The sequence below is a fragment of the Mobula birostris genome, chromosome 12 (genome assembly GCF_030028105.1).
Source record: "Mobula birostris isolate sMobBir1 chromosome 12, sMobBir1.hap1, whole genome shotgun sequence".
NCBI lineage: Eukaryota > Metazoa > Chordata > Chondrichthyes > Myliobatiformes > Myliobatidae > Mobula > Mobula birostris.
The window spans coordinates 34582879-34602754 of NC_092381.1; the positions used below are offsets into that span (position 1 = coordinate 34582879).

Below are 19876 nucleotides of genomic sequence, written 5' to 3' on the forward strand. Positions count from 1 at the left end.
CTTTGTACTCAAATTTTACTTTTGAAGGCCTCCCACCTACCAAGTTCACCTTTGCAAGAAAACTACCTGACCCAGTTCACACTTGCCAGGTCCTTTCTGATACTATCAAAATTGGCCTGTCTCCAATTTGGAATCTCAACCCACAGACCAGACTTACCTATTTGCATATTTACTTTGAATCTAATGGTATGGTGATCACTAGATGCAAACTTATGTCACCTGCCCTACCACATTCCCTAATAGCAGATCCAGTATCACACACTCTCTAACTGAGACTTCTACTTTCCTGAACACATTTAACAAACTCTGTCCCATCCAGTTCTTTTACATTATGGGAGTCCCACTCAATAAGTGAAAATCATCTTCTAAAACAACGTTATGTTTCGTGCAACATTCTGCAATTCTGCTGCAAATTTGTTGCTCTAAATCCCTCAAACTGTTGGGTGGTCTATAATATAGCCCTGTTAATGTGGTCATACCTTTCTTATTTCTCAGTTACACCCATAACACCTCACTAGACAAATTCTCCAGTCTGTCCTAATTGAGCTCTGCCAAGATATTTTCCCTAACTAGTAACACCGTTCCTCCTTTAATCCCTCCTGCTCTGTCATGTCTAAAACAACTGTACCCTAGAATATTGAGCTGCTAGTCCTGCTCCTCCTGCAACCAAGTCTTACTAATATGGGGCACCAAGTCTCCCTCCCGCCCCCCCCACCCACTCCATATCCCACCCCTCCAAGCACAAGACAACACTACCTCATACCTTCTCCATGTAGGCATTCAGTACACTATCAGGAGCAAGAATGTCTCTCTGCAATTTTTCATGCAGCTCCTGAAGGGATAGGGATAGAATGAATTCAGCATCTCCTGGCTGCCTCTGGGGGAAAAAAAAGAGCAAGCTCTGGTTACAATTTAAAGGAAAGGATCAGAAAGCAATGGTGTCTCTGCAAAGAATGTTATTGGAAAGTGCATCCAGATTGCAGCAGCAGGAGTGAAGGAGAGTGCACTATACAACCAGTGTTAAATGGCAGGAAATATTTAAAAGGACAATGTTAACATACTGTACCTTCATTGAGATAAGAAGCAGAACTCCAGATGTGACATCAGGATACAAAAAGTGACACTTGCAGAAGAGGCAACTAACCAGTGGGTAATCCTACTAATGCTTTTACTACTTCTACAGTTTACTAGTTAAAGTCAAAAGACATTACACAACAGTAATTAGAATTTGGAGTGGAGTAAGGTCTTTACTATTATTAGTGTTCTTTCATTAAGGTGAGTAATGAACGAGCCAATCCACAGCAGAAGTGCATGGAGCTGTGGCATGTTCCTCCTGAACAATATGGGATGTAATGGCTACGTTCAGCATCCATGGCAACCAGAAATGTAGGGGATGTATCCATGGCAACCACTGGTGAATCACATTATAGAGGAGAGATGTTGGGATGTTCTTGGGAAATGTTTTTAGTGAGGTGGTGACATCCCTGGTACAGACTCTGCGAGTTAGGAAGGAGTGGCTGATTGCCAGGGCAGAGCAGAGGAAAAGTGGAGCAGAAATCCTCTCTGGCCATCCCCCTCTCTGATAGATATGCTGCTTGGGATAATGCTAAAATGGCTCCTGCTGCTTTCCTTCGAGAGGCCAAGCTTTGTCTCTCTGCAGAAGTGGAGGAGAAAGAGCAAGAAGGTCTTTACTTCACCCCTCCTCCTCCTCCTCTCCGAGGTTTCACCTATCACCTTGTACAGGCCCACAATCCCTTATCGGAAATCCTTGGGGCCAATTGCAATTCTGAATTCAGAATTTTTCGGATTTCAGAAAATTGATAATTATATTGATAATTAACCTGGCTCAGTGCGGGTGGACTTTAGGACCCAGGGGAGCTCCGGACCTACGCACATCCTCCTGTATGCTTTAAATCATCTCTGCATTACTTATAATACCTAATACAATGTAAATGCTATGTAAATAATTGTTATACCGTATTGTTTAGGGAATAATGACAAGAAAAAAAAGTCTGTACAAACTCTAATAATGAGTGCTGGAGAGATAACTTCCAGGTTTTCCCGATCCACGCTTTTTTTTACAAATACTATTACAGTTTATTTATAAGAGTAATATACTGATAAATGAAATAGTGGGATAATTATAGACCACAAATACACTAGTACATTTTATTTCCAACCAAAACATGCAATAAAACAAAAATATACAGCTTCAAACGAACCAAATCAAACGCATGGTAAATGACTTATTGGAATAAATGTAGAACGTAAATACTCTAGGACATATACAGGTTCAAACTAAGCTAAATATGTACAGGTACCTCTAGTTAAAATGCATCACGTCTGGCAAACAAAGCTAAATACTCTACAGGTACCTGATGGGCCAGGAACAGGATTCTCAAGTTATGAAGCAGCACCTTGACAGACGACGTTTTTAAGGACTCCTTCGAGTGTCATCTGTCTCATTAACATACCACGATCAACCTTCTGCGTTATTGATAATGATAGATGCTTCCTTCTCTTTTTCCTCATTGTTACCCATAGGGGTATCTGCAGCTCTTTTTGACAATTTCACAGTGAAATTAAACACAAAGTCAACAGTGAACACAAAATGTCAGCGAACAGCAAATGCACGTGTAACCAGTACGAGCGCTGAGTCACAACTGATGTCTGACGGCCTCTGCTAGCGCTGCCACGTCACACCTGAGTGACGTCAGCTGCTGGCGTGTCAAACAAGCCTTGTTACGACACGCTCCACACTCAACAAAAAAAAAGTTCAGTTTTCGGAGCTTTTCAGATAAGGGATTGTGGACCTTTTCAGATAAGGGAGGGGGACTTCATCCTCCCCTCCCCCTCCCGCCCCTCCCCCAACCGACCTTTTTACTCTGACTTCTCATCTTTTTTCCAGTCCCAATGAAGGGTTTTGGCCTGAAACGTCAACCTTTTACTCTTTTCATAGAAACATAGAAAACCTACAGCACAATACAGGCCCTTCGGCCCACAATGCTGTGCTGAACATGTACTTACATTAGAAATTACCTAGGGTGACCCATAGCCCTCTATTTTTCTAACTTCCACATACCTATCCAAGAGTCTCTTAAAAGACCCTATTGTATCGCCTCGGCCACCGTCACCAGCAGCCCATTCCACGCACTCACCACTCCCTGTGTAAAAAAACTTACCCCTAACATCTCCTCTATACCTACTTCTAAGCACATTAAAACTGTGCCCTCTGGTGCCAGCCATTTCAGCCTGGGAAAAAGCCTCTGACTATCCTCATGATCAATGCCTCTCATCATCTTATACACCTCCATCAGGTCGCCTCTCATCCTCCATCACTCCAAGGGGAAAAGGCCAAGTTCACTCAACCTATTCTCAGAAGACATGCACCCAATCCAGGCAACATCCTTGTAAACCTCCTCTGCACTCTTTCTATAGTTCCCACATCCTTCCTGTAGTGAGGTGACCAGAACTGAGCACAGTACTCCAAGTGGGGTCTGACCAGGGTCCTTTATAGCTGTAACATTACCTCTCAGCTCTTGAACTCAATCCCCCAGTTGATGAAGGCCAATGCACTGTATGCTTTCTTATGCAGCTTTGAGGGTCCTATGGACTCAGACCCCAAGATCTCTCTGTTCCTTTACACTGCCAAGAGTCTTACCATTAATACTATATTCTGCCATCATATTTGACCTACCAAAATGAACCACCCGACACTTATCTGGGTTGAACTCCATCTGCCACTTCTTAGCCTAGCTTTGCATCCTATCAATGTCCTGCTGTAACATCTGACAGCCCTCCACACTATCCACAACACCCTCAACATCCCTTCACTTCCACATCCAGGTCATTTATAAAACCACGAAGAGTAAGGATCCCAGAACAGATCCTTGAGGCACACCACTGGTCACCGACCTCCACGCAGAATATGACCTGTCTACAACCCCTCTTTACCTTCTGTGGGCAAGACAATTTTGGATCCACGAAGCAATGTCCCCTTGGATCCCACACCTCCTTACTTTCTCAATAAGCCTTGTATGGGGTACCTCATCAAATGCCTTGCTGAAATCCACATCTTATCCTCTTGCTTTTCGTGTACCTGTAGAATGCCTTGGGGTTTTACTTAATCCTGCTCGCCAAGGCCTTCTTTCTCATGGCCCCTTCTGGTTCTCCTAATTTCATTCTTAAGCTCCATCCTGCTAGTCTTATAATTTTCTAGATCTCTATCATTACCTTGTTTTTTTGAACCTTTCGTAAGCTTTTCTTTTCTTCTTGACTAGATTTTCTAAAGCCTTTGTACACCATGGTTCCTGTACCCTATCATCCTTTCCATGTCTCATTGGAACGTACCTATGCAGAACCCCACGTAAATATCCCCTAAACATTTGCCACATTTTGCCGTGCATTTCTCTGAGAACATCTGCTGTCAATTTATACATTCAAGTTCCTGCCTGATAGCTTCATATTTCCCCTTACTCCACTTAAACACTTTTCTAACTTGTCTGTTCCTATCCCTCTCCAATCCTCTGGTAAAGGAGATAGAATTGTGATCACTATCTCTAAAATTCTCTCCCACCGAGAGACCTGACTCCTGACCAGGTTCATTTCCCAATACCAGATCAAGTACAGCCTCTCCTCTTGTAGGCTTATCTATATACTGTGTCAGAAAACCTTCCCAAACACACCTAACAAACTCCACCCCATCTAAACCCCTTGCTCTAGGGAGATGCCAATCAATATTGGGGAAATTAAAATCACAATTGCACAATTCCAGAATCTGTCTCCCTATCTGCTCCTCTATGTCCCTGTTACTATTGGGTCATCTATAAAAAACACCCAGTAGAGTTATTGACCCCTTCTTGTTCCCAACTTCCACCCACAGAGACTACGTAGACAATCCCTCCATGTCTTCCTCCTTTTCTATGGCCCTGACACTATCTCTGATCAGCAGTGCCAAGCCCCACCTCTTCTGCCTCTCTCCCTGTCCTTTCTCAAACATCTAAAGCCTGGCACTCTAAGTAGCCATTCCTGCCCCTGAACCATCTGACACGCTAATGGCCACAACATCATAGCTCCAAGTACTGATCCACACTCTAAGCTCATCCGCTTTGTTCATGATACTCCTTGCATTAAATTAGACACATCTCAAGCCATCAGTCTGAGCACATCCCTTCTCTATCACCTGCCTATCCTCCCTCTCACACTGTCTCCAAGCTTTCTCTATTTGTGAGCCAACCGCCTCTTCCTCCATCTCTTCAGTTCGGTTCCCACCCCCCAGCAATCCTAGTTTAAACTCTCCCCAATAGCCTTAGCAAATTTCCCTACCAGAATATTGGTCCCTTTCAGATTCAAGTGCAACCCGTCCTTATTGTACAGATCATGCCTGCCCCAAAAGAGGTCCCAATGATCCAGAAATCTGAATCCCTGCCCCCTGCTCCGATCTCTCAGCCACTCATTTATCCTCCACTTCACTCTACTCCCATACTCACTGTCACGTGGCACAGGCAGTAATCCCGAGATTATTACCTTTGAGATGCACCTTCTCAGATTCTTTCCTAACTTCCTGTAGTTTGTTTTCAGGACCTCTTCACTTTTCCTACCTATGTCATTGGTACCAATATGTACCACAGCCTCTGGCTGTTCACCTTCCCACTTTAGGATATCGTGGACACAAACGAAAAACATCCCTGGCACCTGGGAGGCAAACTACCATCTGTTTCTTTCTTGCATCCACAGAATTGTTTGTCTGACCCCCTAACTATAGAGTCCCCTATCACTGCTGCCATCCTCTTCCTTTCCCTACCCTTCTGAGCCACAGGGCCAGACTCTGTCCCAGAGACACGGCCACTGTGCTTTCCCCAGGTAGGTCATTTCCCCCCCCCCACCCCCCAGCAGTACTCAAACAGGAGTACTTATTGTTAAGGGGGACAGCCACAGGGGTACTCTCTAGTATCTGACTGTTACCCACTTGTCTGTCTCCTGAGGCCCTGGTGTGACGCCTTGCCTATAGCTCCTATCTATCACCTCCTCACTTTCCCTGACCAAAGGTCATCAAGCTGCATTTCCAGTTCCCCGTGAGCCGACGCACCTGGCGCAGATGTGGCCGTCCGAAAGGCTGGGAGTCTCCCGGAAATCCCACATCTGACACCCAGTACAGAACACCGGCCTCACAGACGTACTTCCTATTCTTCACGAGTAGCTTTCCTCACCTCGACCCGTTATCGCCAAAGCCCTCCTACTCAGACGCCCGTTTTATAAAGCTGTCTTCAAGTTCTTCCCGCCGGTCTAACTCACTCACGTCCACCCGCCTGCGCAGTCGTGCCTCAATCCATAGATGCTGCCTGGCCTGCTGAGTTCCTCCAGCATTTTACGTGTATTACTAATGTCATATCCCTGTTGTTTCTCCATACTCTCTGATGCCTTTTGCTTCTAGAAATCATCCATCCTTTTAAATATAGTCAATGATTTTGTACCTCTCATTCTTCTAAGACCTATTAAGTACAAATCTGATCAACCCAATCTCATCTTTTATGACAGTTCTGTGGCCCAGGGGAATCTGGCTGAAGAACATCTGTGGCAAATTCTCAAGGGGATATACGCAGAGCGACAGTATCGGTACCATACTTGAAATGTTCAATTCTGCTGCTGCCTTTAGGGAAATAGTACATTCTTCCCTTGGCTGCATGGGTTTCCTCCGGGAACTCTGGTTTCCTCCCAAATTCCAAAGACTTATGGGTTACGGTTAGTTAGCTTTTGACCATGCTACATTGGCACCAGAATGTATGGTGACACTTGCCAGCAATTCCCAGCACATTCTCAAACTTCTTTGGCAGTTGATGCAAATGATGGATTTCACAGTATGCTTCAATGTTTCGATGTACATAGAACCATAGAAACTACAGCACAGAAACAGGCCTTTTGGCCCTTCTTAGCTGTGCCAAACCATGTTCTGCCTAGTCCCACTGACCTGCACACAGACCATATCCCTCCATACACCTCCCATCCATGTATCTGTCCAATTTATTCTTAAATGTTAAAAAAGAACCCGCATTTACCACCTCATCTGGCAGCTCATTCCATACTCCCACCACTCTCTGTGTGAAGAAGCCCCCACTAATGTTCCCTTTAAACTTTTCCCCCCCTCACCCTTAACCCATGTTGTCTGGTTTTTTTCTCCCCTTGCCTCAGTGGAAAAAGCCTGCTTGCATTCACTCTATCTATACCCATCATAATTTTATATACCTCTATCAAATCTCCCCTCATTCTTCTACGCTCCAGGGAATAAAGTCCTAACCTATTCAACCTTTCTCTGTAACTGAGTTTCTCAAGTCCCGGCAACATCCTTGTAAACCTTCTCTGCACTCTTTCAATCTTATTTATATCCTTCCTGTAATTTGGTGACCAAAACTGAACACAATACTCCAGATTCGGCCTCACCAATGCCTTATACAACCTCATCATAACATTCCAGCTCTTATACTCAATACTTTGATTGATAAAGGCCAATGTACCAAAAGCTCTCTTTACGACCCTATCTACCTGTGACACCACTTTTAAGGAATTTTGTATCTGTATTCCCAGATCCCTCTGTTCCACTGCACTCCTCAGTACCTTACCATTAACCCTGTATGTTCTACCTTGGTTTGTCCTTCCAACATGCAATACCTCACACTTGTCTGTATTAAACTCCATCTGCCATTTTTCAGCCCATTTTTCCAGCTGGTCCAAGTCCCTCTGCAGGCTCTGAAAACCTTCCTCACTGTCTACTACACCTCCAATCATTGTATCACCAGCAAATTTGCTGATCCAATTTACCACATTTTCATCCAGATCACTGATATAGATGACAAATAACAATGGACCCAGCACTGATCCCTGTCGCACACCACTAGTCACAGGCCTCCACTCGGAGAAGCAATTCTCTACTACCACTCTTTGGCTTCTTCCATTGAGCCAATGTCTAATCCAATTTACCACCTCTCCATGTATACCTAGCGACTGAATTTTCCTAACTAACCTCCCATGCAGGACCTTGTCAAAGGCCTTACTGAAATCCATGTAGACACTATCCACTGCCTTCCCTTCACCCACTTTCCTGGTAACCTCCTCGAAAAACTCCAGTAGATTGGTCAAACATGACCTACCACACACAAAGCCATGTTGACTCTCCCTAATAAGTCCCTGTCTATCTAAATGCTTGTAGATTCTGTCTCTTTGTACTCTCTCCAATAACTTACCTACTACCGACGTTAAACTTACCGGCCTATAATTTCCCAGATTACTTTTTGATCCTTTTTTAAACAACGGAACAACATGAGCCACTTTCCAATCCTCCGGCACCTCACCTGTAGACAGCGACATTTTAAATATTTCTGCCAGGGCCCCTGCAATTTCAACACTAGTCTCCTTCAAGGTCCGAGGGAACACCCTGTCAGGTCCCGGGGATTTATCCACTTTAATTTTCCTCAAGACAGCAAGGACCTCCTCCTTTTCGATCTGTACAGTTTCCATGATCTCACTACTTGTTTCCCTTAATTCCATAGACTTCATGCCAGTTTCCTTAGTAAATACAGATGCAAAAAACCTATTTAAGACCTCCCCCATTTCCTTTGGTTCCGCACATAGCTGACCACTCTGATCTTCAAGAGGACCAATTTTATCCCTTACAATCCTTTTGCTCTTAATATACCTGTAAAAGCTCTTTGGATTATCCTTCACTTTGACTGTCAAGGCAACCTCATGTCTTCTTTTAGCCCTCCTGATTTCTTTCTTAAGTATTTTCTTGCACTTCTTATACTCCTCCAGCACCTTATTTACTCCCTGCTTCCTATACATGTCATACAACTCCCTCTTCTTCTTTATCAGAGTTGCAATATCCCTTGAGAACCAAGGTTCCTTATTCCTATTCACTTTGCCTTTAATCCTGACAGAACATACAAATTCTGCACTCTCAAAATTTCTCCTTTGAAGGCTTCCCACCTACCGATCACATCCCTGCCAGAGAACAACCTGTCCCAATCCACGCTTTTTAGATCCTTTCTCATTTCTTCAAATTTGGCCTTCTTCCAGTTAAGAACCTCAACCCTAGGACCAGATCTATCCTTGTCCATGATCAAGTTGAAACTAATGGTGTTATGATCACTGGAACCAAAGTGCTCCCCTACACAGACTTCTGTCACTTGTCCTAACTCGTTTCCTAACAGGAGATCCGATATTGCATCCCCTCTAGTTGGTCCCTCTATATATTGATTTAGAAAACTTTCCTGAACACACTTTACAAACTCTAAACCATCTAGACCCCTAACAGTATGGGAGTCCCAATCAATATATGGAAAATTAAAATCCCCTACACCACAACTTTATGTTTCCTGCAGTTGCCTGCTATCTCTCTGCAGATTTGCTCTTCCAATTCTCGTTGACTATTGGGTGGTCTGCAATACAATCCCACTAATGTGGCCATACCTTTCATGTGACAAAGATAGCTCATCTTACCATATGTATATATAATCACCACTTTGTTCCAACCGTCATGTAGAAACATTGAAATTTCCTGGCTTATTTTCTTTTTTTTTTGCTCTGGGTGGTGCTTAAACAACCAATCGGCTAGCTATTCATCCAGCTATATTAGATTATATTTCCCGGCTCGCTGCTGAAAAAAGGGAGTCTTCAAGGGTTGTTCCCAGGTATGTACACCGGGACAAACTCCGCTGGAAGACCTTCGTTTTGGTGAAGGGTGCACTTTGGTCTGCCCATTGCTGGCCTTCCAGTACAATGAGATATTCACAAGAGAATTCTGTCAACTCGCACATTCCAAGTTACAGCCGTACGTGCTGAAGGATGAAGCAGCTGTACGTATCGCCAACGCAAAGCCTTTCCGGGAGAGAACAGCGAGATTCTCCCGTCGCTAGACTCTACGGGGCCACACCTGTCCCAATCGCTCGTTGAGGGTCACATGCGAGGCAATGGTGCTCCGTATGCAGAATACGTTCACATGCATTACAAACGAAAACTCTATCAACGTAACAAAAGGCGTGCACGTTTTGTATTTTTTTTATATAAACAGTTTATTTTTCTTAAAAATAAAATTAATCTTACTTCCTCTTTCAGTAACCCAAACTTCCGGTTGTTATGCTGATTTAGTAATTTAAACAGAATTTCTATCACCCCAGCTCTGAATCAATCACAGTGACAACCAGAAGCTACAATTGGTGGCGGGCCTAGACAAAAATAACGCAGGCACTCTTGCTTCGGGGATATCCACTGCCATGTTCATTAACCCGGTTCTGCGACGGAACAGAACTAACTCGAGTCTATCACCAGAGTCCTATGGATACTTAATATATTTTGCCACCAAGTCGGCTGGTCCGCTTGCCCCATATTTTCAAAACTTACCGACTCTTCAAAGTTCAACACGGCTCTCTCCATTTCTCTCAAGGCTTTTTCTCTTCTTAAACGGGCTTTCCGTAACACTGCCTGACAGTTCCTCCTTTCCATCCATCTCCATAGTAGAAGCAATGCAGCCCCACCGCAAACCGAGCCAATAACGGTTTGATAAACGTAAGGATTAAGGAGCTCATACCGCGTCCAAGACATTGTGAGCATCGTCCTCAGACTGAACAGAGATGCAAACCAGCGAAAGCTTTCCAGCGGCGGTCATATATATGTGAAACAAACACAGCTGCTCTAAAACCAGGCATGGATTATGACAAAAGAATGGATTGGAGTGCAAATAATCCAATCCCTCGAGGATTACTATGAAAAGGTTATGCGAAGCAGTGTACAACCACTAGTTGGCATCATTCCCAGCGCAAAAGAAGATGCTTTTTGTTGTTTGAGGTCAATCATTTTATGCATAAAGTTTTGCCACAGAGGTTTATCACAGCAGTCTCATTATCCCTGTCTATGGTCATGTGCACAATCTGGGTACAGGTGCAAAGAAGAACGTAGCAATATCACAGGCAAGTAGGTAAATGCAACACTTCGTATATGTAAATTATCAAATACTGGAAGAGCAAAAGAAAAAATACTATGCAAAAACCTGACCTTCATAAAAAATAAGAGACTATCAGAAAGAACTTCACAGTAGTGCTGGAGGTGGAATGTAATATTCAATTGCTGAGGTAGAATTGGGGACGTGCAGGTCTGTTCAAGAACATAATTGTAGGAAAGTAGCTGTCCCTAAACATGATGTTATGGAACATGAAGTTTCTGTGCCACCTGTCTGACTGTAGTGGTGAGAATAGGACATGATTTATATAGTGGGGTTCTTTGATGATAGAAATACTTCCTGTAGATGCTGTAGAAGGCTGTACCTGTAATGGACCAGGCCGTGATACATTGACTTAGGATATTTTCAACGGTGCATCTGTAGAATTTTATTAGAGGATTTGGAAAGGTGCCAAATCTCATAGAGCTTCTAAGAAAACAGGGGCCTTGGCATGTCTTCATGGTACTGTACTCCATCTATTCTTCCATTAGTATGGTTTGTAGTTAAAGTCTATAGTGCATTCCCCTTCTAAAGTAATAAAGCAGTTCATGGCCAGTTTCCTCTGCAGATTTTCCTATCATCTACAAGGCATAAGTCCAGATGATATTGGAGAGGTACTTGCCTGATTCACTAATACTACTCATTCTGCCGTGGTCTTCTGTACAAATTATACCCTGGCACCAGAGGCTGCCGGGCAAGTTTGAAAAATGTCTATGTCCAGTGCACGATCGAGAACACGGTAATGATGTTCTTCTGTAAGTGTGAGGAACGCAGTAGGTGCAGACCTCACATTGTTATCCAAATACTGTAACAAACTTTCACAGATGCGCTGTAGAAACTTTCCTGACTGGTTGCATCATGGCCTGGACCTATACTGATGCGAATTTATTTATTTTTTTGTTGAGAAGTAGTGCAGAATAGGCCATTCTGGCCCTTTGAGCCATGCTGCCCAGCAATCAGCCCCTTCCCCCTCTACCCACCCCCCACCCGCGGGTTTTAATCCTAGCCTAATCATGGGATAATTTAGAATGACCAATTAATTGATGAAATTGATGAGTTTACCAAGGAAATATTATACCCAACTCTTTCTACACTACATTGATGACTGCACTGGTGCACCCATGCTGAGCTTATCAATTTCGTCAACTTTGGATCCAACTTTCAGCCTGTCCTCAAATTTACTTGGTCCATTTATGACACTTCTCTCCCCTTTCTTGATCTTTCTGTCTCCATCCCTGGAGATAGTCTATCTACTGATCTCTTTTATAAACCCTCTGACTGTCACAGCTACTTTGACTACACCTCTTCCCACACTGTTACTTGTAAAAATATCATTCCCATTTCTTAGTTCCTCCGTCTCTGCCACATCTGTTCACAGGCTTTTCATTCGAGAACAACTGAGATGTCCTCCTTCTTCAAAGAAAGGGGCTCCTCTTCTTCCACTGTCAATGTTGCCCTCACCAGCATCTCTTCCATTTTGTGCACAGCTGTTCTCACCCCATCCTCCCACCACCCCACCAGAGATAGGGTTCCTCTTGCCCTCACCTATCATCCCACCAGCCTCCACATCTAGCACAAAATCCTTCATAACTTCCGCCATCTCCAACAGGATCTCACCACCAAACACATCTTTCCTCCTCCCCTCTTTCCGCTTTCTAGAGGGATCGCTCCCTATGGGACTCCCTTCTCCATTCGTCCCTCCCCACTGATCTCCCTCCTGGTCCTTACCCTTGCAAGCAGAACAAGTGCCACACCTGCCCCTATACCTTCTCCCTTACTACCCTCAGGGCCTCAAACAGTCCTTCCAGGTGAGGCAACAGTTCACTTGTGGGTCTGTTGAGGTCATCTACTGTATCCGGTGTTCCCAGTGTGGCCTCCTGTATATCGGTGAGACCCCACATAGATTGGGAGATCACTTTGTCAAGCACTTTCACTCTGTCCACTACAAAAAGTGAGATTTCCCAGTGGCACCCATTTCAATTCTACTTCCCATTCCCATTCTGACTTATCAGTCCAGGCCTCCTGTACTGCCTCAAAGAGGCCACACTCAGGTTGGAGGGGCAATACCTTATATTCTGTTTGGGTAGCCTCCATCCTAATAGCACGAACATCAATTTCTCAAGCGTCTGGTAATTGCCCCCCCCCCCCGCTTCTTCACCATTCCCCATTTTTGTTTCTCTGTCACGCTGTCTCTTCTTACCTTCCCATCACCTCCCTCTTCCCTTATTTCCATTTTCTTCTGTCCTCTCCTATCACAAGATTACAAGCCAAAGAAGCAGAAGTAGGCCATTCGGCCCATCGAGTCTGCTCCACCACTCCACCATGAGCTAAACTATTCTCCCATCTAGTTCCAAATTCCGGCTTTTTCCCCATATCCCTTGACACCTTGACTAATTAGATACCTGTCGATCTCCTCCTTAAACACCCTCAATGATCGGGCCTCCACAGCTGTATGTGGGAACCAATTCCATAAATCCATGACCCTCTGGCTAAAAAAATTTCTCCTCATCTCTGTTTTAAATGGGTACCCTCTAATTCTAAGTCTGTGGCCTCTTGTCCTGGACTCACCCACCAAGGGAAACAGCCTTTCCACATCTACTCTGTCCAACCCTTTCAACATTCGAAATGTTTCTATGAGATCCCCTTTCATTCTTCTATACTCTAATGAGTACAGTCCAAGAGCCGACAAACGCCCTTCATATGTTAGCCCCTGCATTCCAGGAATCATCCTCGTAAATCTTCTCTGAACTCTTTCCAACATCAGTACATTCCTTCTAAGGTAGGGGGCCCAGAACTGCACACAGTATTCCAAATGAGGTCTCACTAATGCCCCATAGAGCCTCACCAACACCTCCTTACTCTAATACACTATTCCTCCTGAAATGAATGCCAACATAGCATTCACTTTCCTTACCGCCAATCCAACTTGGTGGTTAACCTTTAGGGTATCCTGCACGAGGACCCCCAAGTCCCTTTGCACTTCAGATTTTTGAATTTTCTCCCCATCTAAATAATAATCTGCTCGATTATTTCTTCTTCCAAAATGCACAACCATACATTTCTCAACACTGCATCTCATCTGCCATTTCTTTGCCCACTCTCCTAAACCGACCAAGTCTCTCTGCAGCCTTTCCGTTTATTCAACACTTCCTGCTCCTCCACCTATCTTGGTGTCATCTGCAAACTTAGCTACAAAACCATTTAATTCATAATCTAAGTCATCGATATACATTGTAAAAAGAAGTGGCCCCAACACCAACCCCTGCGGAACACCATTAGTAACCGGTAACCAATCAGAATAGGATCCCTTTATTCCCCCCTTTGCTTTCTGCCTATCCGCCAATGCTCCACCCATTCCAATATCTTTCCTGTAATTCCATGGGCTCTCATGTTATTAAGCAGCCTCTTATGCAGCACCTTATCGAAGGCCTTTTGAAAATCCAAATACACAACATCCACAGCCTCTCCCTTGTCAATCTTATTTGAGGTTACCTCAAAAAATTCCAATAGGTTGGTGAGGCAGGATCTTCCCTTCATGAAACCATGCTGGCTTGGGCCTATCTTACCATGCACCTCGAGGTATTTCATTTTTGCTGCCTCCCTCCTTTCTTAAACAGCGGAACTACATTTGCAACACACATCAAAGTTGCTGGTGAACGTAGCAGGCCAGGCAGCATCTGTAGGACGAGGTGCATTCGACGTTTCAGGCCGAGACCCTTCGTCCTGATGTGTTGCTTTGATGTGTGTTGCTTGAATTTCCAGCATCTGCAGAATTCCTGTTGTTTGAACTACATTTGCAACCTTCCAGTCCTCCCGAACCATGCCAGAGCTATTGATTCCTGAAAGATCATTTCCAATGCCTCCACAATCTCCAAAGCCACCTCCTTCAGAACCCCTGGGTGCACCTCATCCGGTCCAGGAGACTTATCTATTCTTAGTCCCTTTAGCTTCCCAAGCACTTTCTCTCTAGTAATCTTGACTGTACCTAATTCTATTCCCTGAGACCTCTGGCTATCAGGTATGTTGCTAATGTGAAGACTGATGCAACATACTCATTTAGTTCCTCTGCCATCTCTTTGTTACCCATTATAATTTCTCTAGCATCATTTTCAATTGGTCCTCTATCTACCCGTGTCACTCTTTTACTCTTCATATATTTTTTAAAACTCTTAGTATCCTTTTTTATGTTAATTGCCAACTTCTTTCATAATTCATCTTTTCTTTCCTAATGACTTTCTTAGTTTCCTTATGTAAGTTTTTAAAAATTGTCTTGTCCTCAGTTTTCCCACTAATTTTTGCTTCCTTGTACTCTTTTGCTTTTATTTTAGCCGTAAACTCTCTCGTTAGCACATTTGTGCTATTTTTCCATTCATGGTTTTCTTTTTTCTTGGAATATATTTTTCCTGCACTTTCCTTATTTCTTGTAGGAATTTCACCCAATTCCACTGTACTGTCCCTCCACATCTAGCTTACTTTTCCAATTGACTTAGGCCAGTTCCTCTCTCATACCTCTGTAATTTCCTTTGTTCCACTGAAATATCGATACACCCGATACCAGCTTTTCCTTTTCAAATTTGAAACTGAACTCAATCATATTATAATCATTACTTCCAAGGGGTTCCATTACCTCCAGCTTCCTAATCGCCTCAGGTTCATTACACAGCACCCAATCCAAAACAGCTGATCCCCTGGTGGGCTTATGGACAAGCTGCTCCAAAAAGCCATCCCGTAGGCATTCTACAAACTCCCTCTCCTGAGATCTAGTACCTTTCTGACTTTCCCAATCCACTTTCATATTAAAATCTCCCAGAATTATCTTGACATTTTCCTTCTGACACGCCCTTTCTATTTCCAGCTGTAACTTGAAGAGTCCCCCTTAACTATAAGATTTCCCCTTCTCCAGCCCTTTATCTGTTCCACCAATCAACTTTCCAGCTCTTAACTTCACCCCCTGCCCCTCTCCCAGATACATCTGTTACCTGCCACCTTGCACTTCTTCCTCCCCAACCCCCACCTTCTTATTCTGACTTCTTCCCCTTCCTTTCCAGTCCTGATGAAGCATCTCAGCCCAAAACATCGACTGTTTATTCCTTTCTGTAGATGCTACCTGACCTGCTGGGCTCTTCCAGTACATTGTGGAAAAAAAATAGGCTTGCATTAACCAGGAATTTCTTTGTAGTTCCATCATTAACACTCTGAAAAACCAAACATTCACTATTTCAATTTGAATATTTTTATTTGGTATACTTCTGAAATTACTTTGTTTAAATACTAAGTGCTACATTATCATCCAAAAAATATTGATTGTGAGAAGCTGCTGAGTTCACTTTAAGCAGATAATTCCCCAACATCATTCACACAAATGTCCTAATAGTGGAAGTGCAACTGTAAATGGAAGAGCTGGCTCATTGACACTAAATAACTTTAAAATCATCTCAGAAGAAAGCTTGCTCTATATGTAACTTAGAGTATTCTACAAATTATTGTACTCTTCCAGAAGTGGTTAGATAATCTTCTTTAACTTGACGAGTCTTTCCACCTCCTTCATGAAACGAAGACAGAGTTCATCTTGCCAGGGTAGGGCCACACACTGCACTGCTAAAGGAAGATCAACACCTCCTGCCACAGCCTGAAATATATGGAAATCAAAGCTATTAGGGAGAGGTGATACAAGATCCTACACTGAAATTCACACGTAAGTAATTTAGAACTGTTGGTATACCTTCCCTGGAATTTACTTTTTTGATTCCTCTGAAGGCTACATTGATAATTATCAAAATGGAGCAACATATTTACTTCCCATTGTTGCATCTTATTTCTATCCTAACCTGTCATTTATTTGAGGCAACAATTCACATGCATCTCCTTCAGGTAACCTTCCTCTCTGGTGTGTTTTCATCCCAGTCCCTGACCCTCCTTTGACCCTCCCATTGTTGTCGCTTTTCCTACAACCTCCTCCAGATCCCCCACCATCCATTTTCATCCGCCCTCCCTTTCCTGGTTCCCTCCATCTATTACCCACACATTTTGCCCACTGGCAATACCAGCCCCTCCCCTATCTGGTTCTGATATTGGTTCCATCGGTCCTTCACCTTTCCCCTCACAGTTACCATTATCATCTTAATTATTCGATACCAGCACAGGTAGTGTTTATGTTTCTGCTCATCACCCTTGGAACTCCCTTGCCTTCATTTATCATCACCTTCCTCTGTTTCCCAACTCTACGTCTACCTAGCTCCATCTACCCATCATCCTTCACCTCCTTGGTACATCAATCGCACACTGACTCCTGTCTTAGCCATGCCCATTTCATCTTTATACCAGCCATCTTTCCTCTCCTCTGTCAACCCTGATGCCAAGTTTCAACCCAAAATGTTGACAATTTCTTCCTTCTCTCCACCCACAGAACCTGGTAGGTTCCTCCTGTAGATTGTTTACTGATGCCATTCAACTCGTAGTTCTGGTATTTATCCACTAATTCCCCTGTTCAACATACTAAGCCTATCAACATAACTTTCTAATTCTTTACTTCTCACGTACTGTGCTTATCCAGCTTTGAGTAGAGGAAAGAAAATGAAAGAGAAACATACTATTTGAAAGTGAAATACTGCTGAGCAGAGAACTGGATGACCTAGTGCAAGATTTACAAAAGGCTCCATTGTAGATTCACTTACTGAGAAGGCTGACAAAACTTTATTGTATATTGTGAGAGGAATCAAATACAGATACGCCACTGGGGAGACCACAAATGGAGTACTGTGTACAGTATTAATCTCCTTATTTAAGGAAGGGTTTAAATGTATTGGAACCAGTTGAAATTGAAGTCTAAAATAGATGAGTGCCTTATGAGGAAATGTTGGACAGGTTAGGTTTGTATCTACTAGAACTTAGAAAAATTAGAGATAACTAGATTGAAACATTAATTCTGAGTGGTCTATCATGTTTCATCCAATGGGAACATTTACAGGGAGAGATTACTATTTAAAAATAATAGGTCGCTCATTCAAAGACATTAACGAAGGGGAATTTCTGCTCCTTGGATTCTGAGTTTTCTTCTTCCTCAAATGACAGTTAAAACTACCTTTGAATATTCTTAAGACGGAGGTACAATAAATAGATTCCTGATTAGTAATGCAGAGAAAGGTGATTACATCAGATTGATCATTATCTTATGACCCAGCAGACCCGAGGGACCAAGTTGTTCACACCAGTAATTAGTGTGTAAGTTCAAATATTCACTTACTGAGCAACTTCTCAAACAGACACTGGGACAAATAGGGCCAGAACAATATCCTTGCTAGTTTTTTGACAGGACCTGCTGAAAACTCCTTTTCCTACAAGCAACACACAGCAAAGTTGCTGGTGAACGCAGCAGGCCAGGCAGCATCTCTAGGAAGAGGTGCAGTCGACGTTTCAGGCTGAGACCCTCCGTCAGGACTAACTGAAGGAAGAGTGAGTAAGGGATTTGAAAGTTGGAGGGGGAGGGGGAGATCCAAAATGATAGGAGAAGACAGGAGGAGGAGAGATGGAGCCAAGAGTTGGACAGGTGATAGGCAAAAGGGATACGAGAGGATCATGGGACAGGAGGTCCGGGAAGAAAGACAAGGAGCGGGGCGGGGGGGGGGGACCCAGAGGATGGGCAAGGGGTATATTCAGAGGGACAGAGGGAGAAAAAGGAGAGTGAGAGAAAGAATGTGTGTACAAAAATAAGTAACAGATGGGGTACGAGGGGGAGGTGGGGCCTTAGCGGAAGTTAGAGAAGTCGATGTTCATGCCATCAGGTTGGAGGCTACCCAGACGGAATATAAGGTGTTGTTCCTCCAACCTGAGTGTGGCTTCATCATTGCAGTAGAGGAGGCCGTGGATAGACATGTCAGAATGGGAATGGGATGTGGAATTGAAATGTGTGGCCACTGGGAGATCCTGCTTTCTCTGGCAGACAGAGCATAGATGTTCAGCAAAGCAGTCTCCCAGTCTGCGTTGGGTCTCGCCAATATATAAAAGGCCACATCGGGAGCTTTTCTTGTACCTAGGTTTGATAGGAAATGTGAGTACAATGAAATTCCATTATCTAGCCACATCCACCAAGGCAAACAATACCTCTTCAATCTAATCAATAGCATTTACAATTAGCTGTTGGCTCATTAACTGTGCTCCCTCTGTAGAAAAGACAAAGAAATCAGCTGATCCAGTGCTCCATGTCACTGTTCTTTCCAGCTGAGCACATCCAGGTACAAAGATCACTGCTAAATGCTGAATTAGCATGGCTGTTTATAAACCTTACACTTTCATTAGCCATTAACGAGCAAATGTGTTTATGAACAAATGCAACATAATGTTGCAGATAATAATTTGTCTACTTCAAATTTAATGGTGACAGCTGCCCTATTACTGTAGCCACTCTCGCCTCTTAGTCTAAATGGTGTGGGTTCCTATTCCAGGGACCAATCCAGCTGACACAACAGGGAAACAACAAGACTGCACTATTATAGTTGCTGCTTTTCAGGCAAACATCAGAACAGTGAATACGTTAAAGATACACATAATCAATGCAAAATACGTAGGAATGTCCTAAAACTGCGTAAGATACACTTTAAATACAAGTCTTTCTTTTTTAAACTCTCATAGCTCTATAAGATGAGCTAAATTCAAAATTAGAAGACGGAGGTTGCATTATTTGCATTGATTTTTTGCAGCACAGATATTGGCTCAGTTTGTAGAACCCAGTGTTCTGGCACTTCAGTGGATCTCTTTAAAACATGGAAAGAGGGATAGTACATGTTGAAAGACCAGTTTACTAAAGTAACACCGATTCTTCACCTACCACCAACTAAAGATAAACACATTTCAACTTTTTAAAAATATTACTACAAAGCTCAGTGGAGGAGA

The 19876-nt window shown here is 43.4% G+C and overlaps 2 protein-coding genes across 3 annotated transcripts in view; both read right to left on the reverse strand.

The window, feature by feature from the left end:
* Positions 1-10669, reverse strand: part of faah (fatty acid amide hydrolase) — a 50330-nt gene extending 39661 nt beyond the window's left edge. The window contains exons 1-2 of one of the 2 annotated variants that reach the window (XM_072273577.1): positions 10393-10669; positions 764-877 (exon numbers count right to left, since the gene is read on the reverse strand). In XM_072273577.1, coding sequence (XP_072129678.1) covers positions 764-877; positions 10393-10602 — 324 coding nt within the window. In that variant the 5' untranslated portion in view covers positions 10603-10669. Of the gene's footprint in view, positions 1-763; positions 878-2375; positions 2575-10392 lie in introns of those variants that run through there. The other variant, XM_072273578.1, reaches the window with a different exon arrangement.
* Positions 10670-16236: 5567 nt separating this feature from the next.
* Positions 16237-19876, reverse strand: part of LOC140206297 (fatty-acid amide hydrolase 1-like) — a 56541-nt gene continuing 52901 nt past the window's right edge. Inside the window, exon 15 of the mRNA XM_072274628.1 lies at positions 16237-16616. Within this exon, the coding sequence (XP_072130729.1) occupies positions 16491-16616 (126 nt within the window). The 3' untranslated portion in view covers positions 16237-16490. The remainder of the gene's footprint in view (positions 16617-19876) is intronic.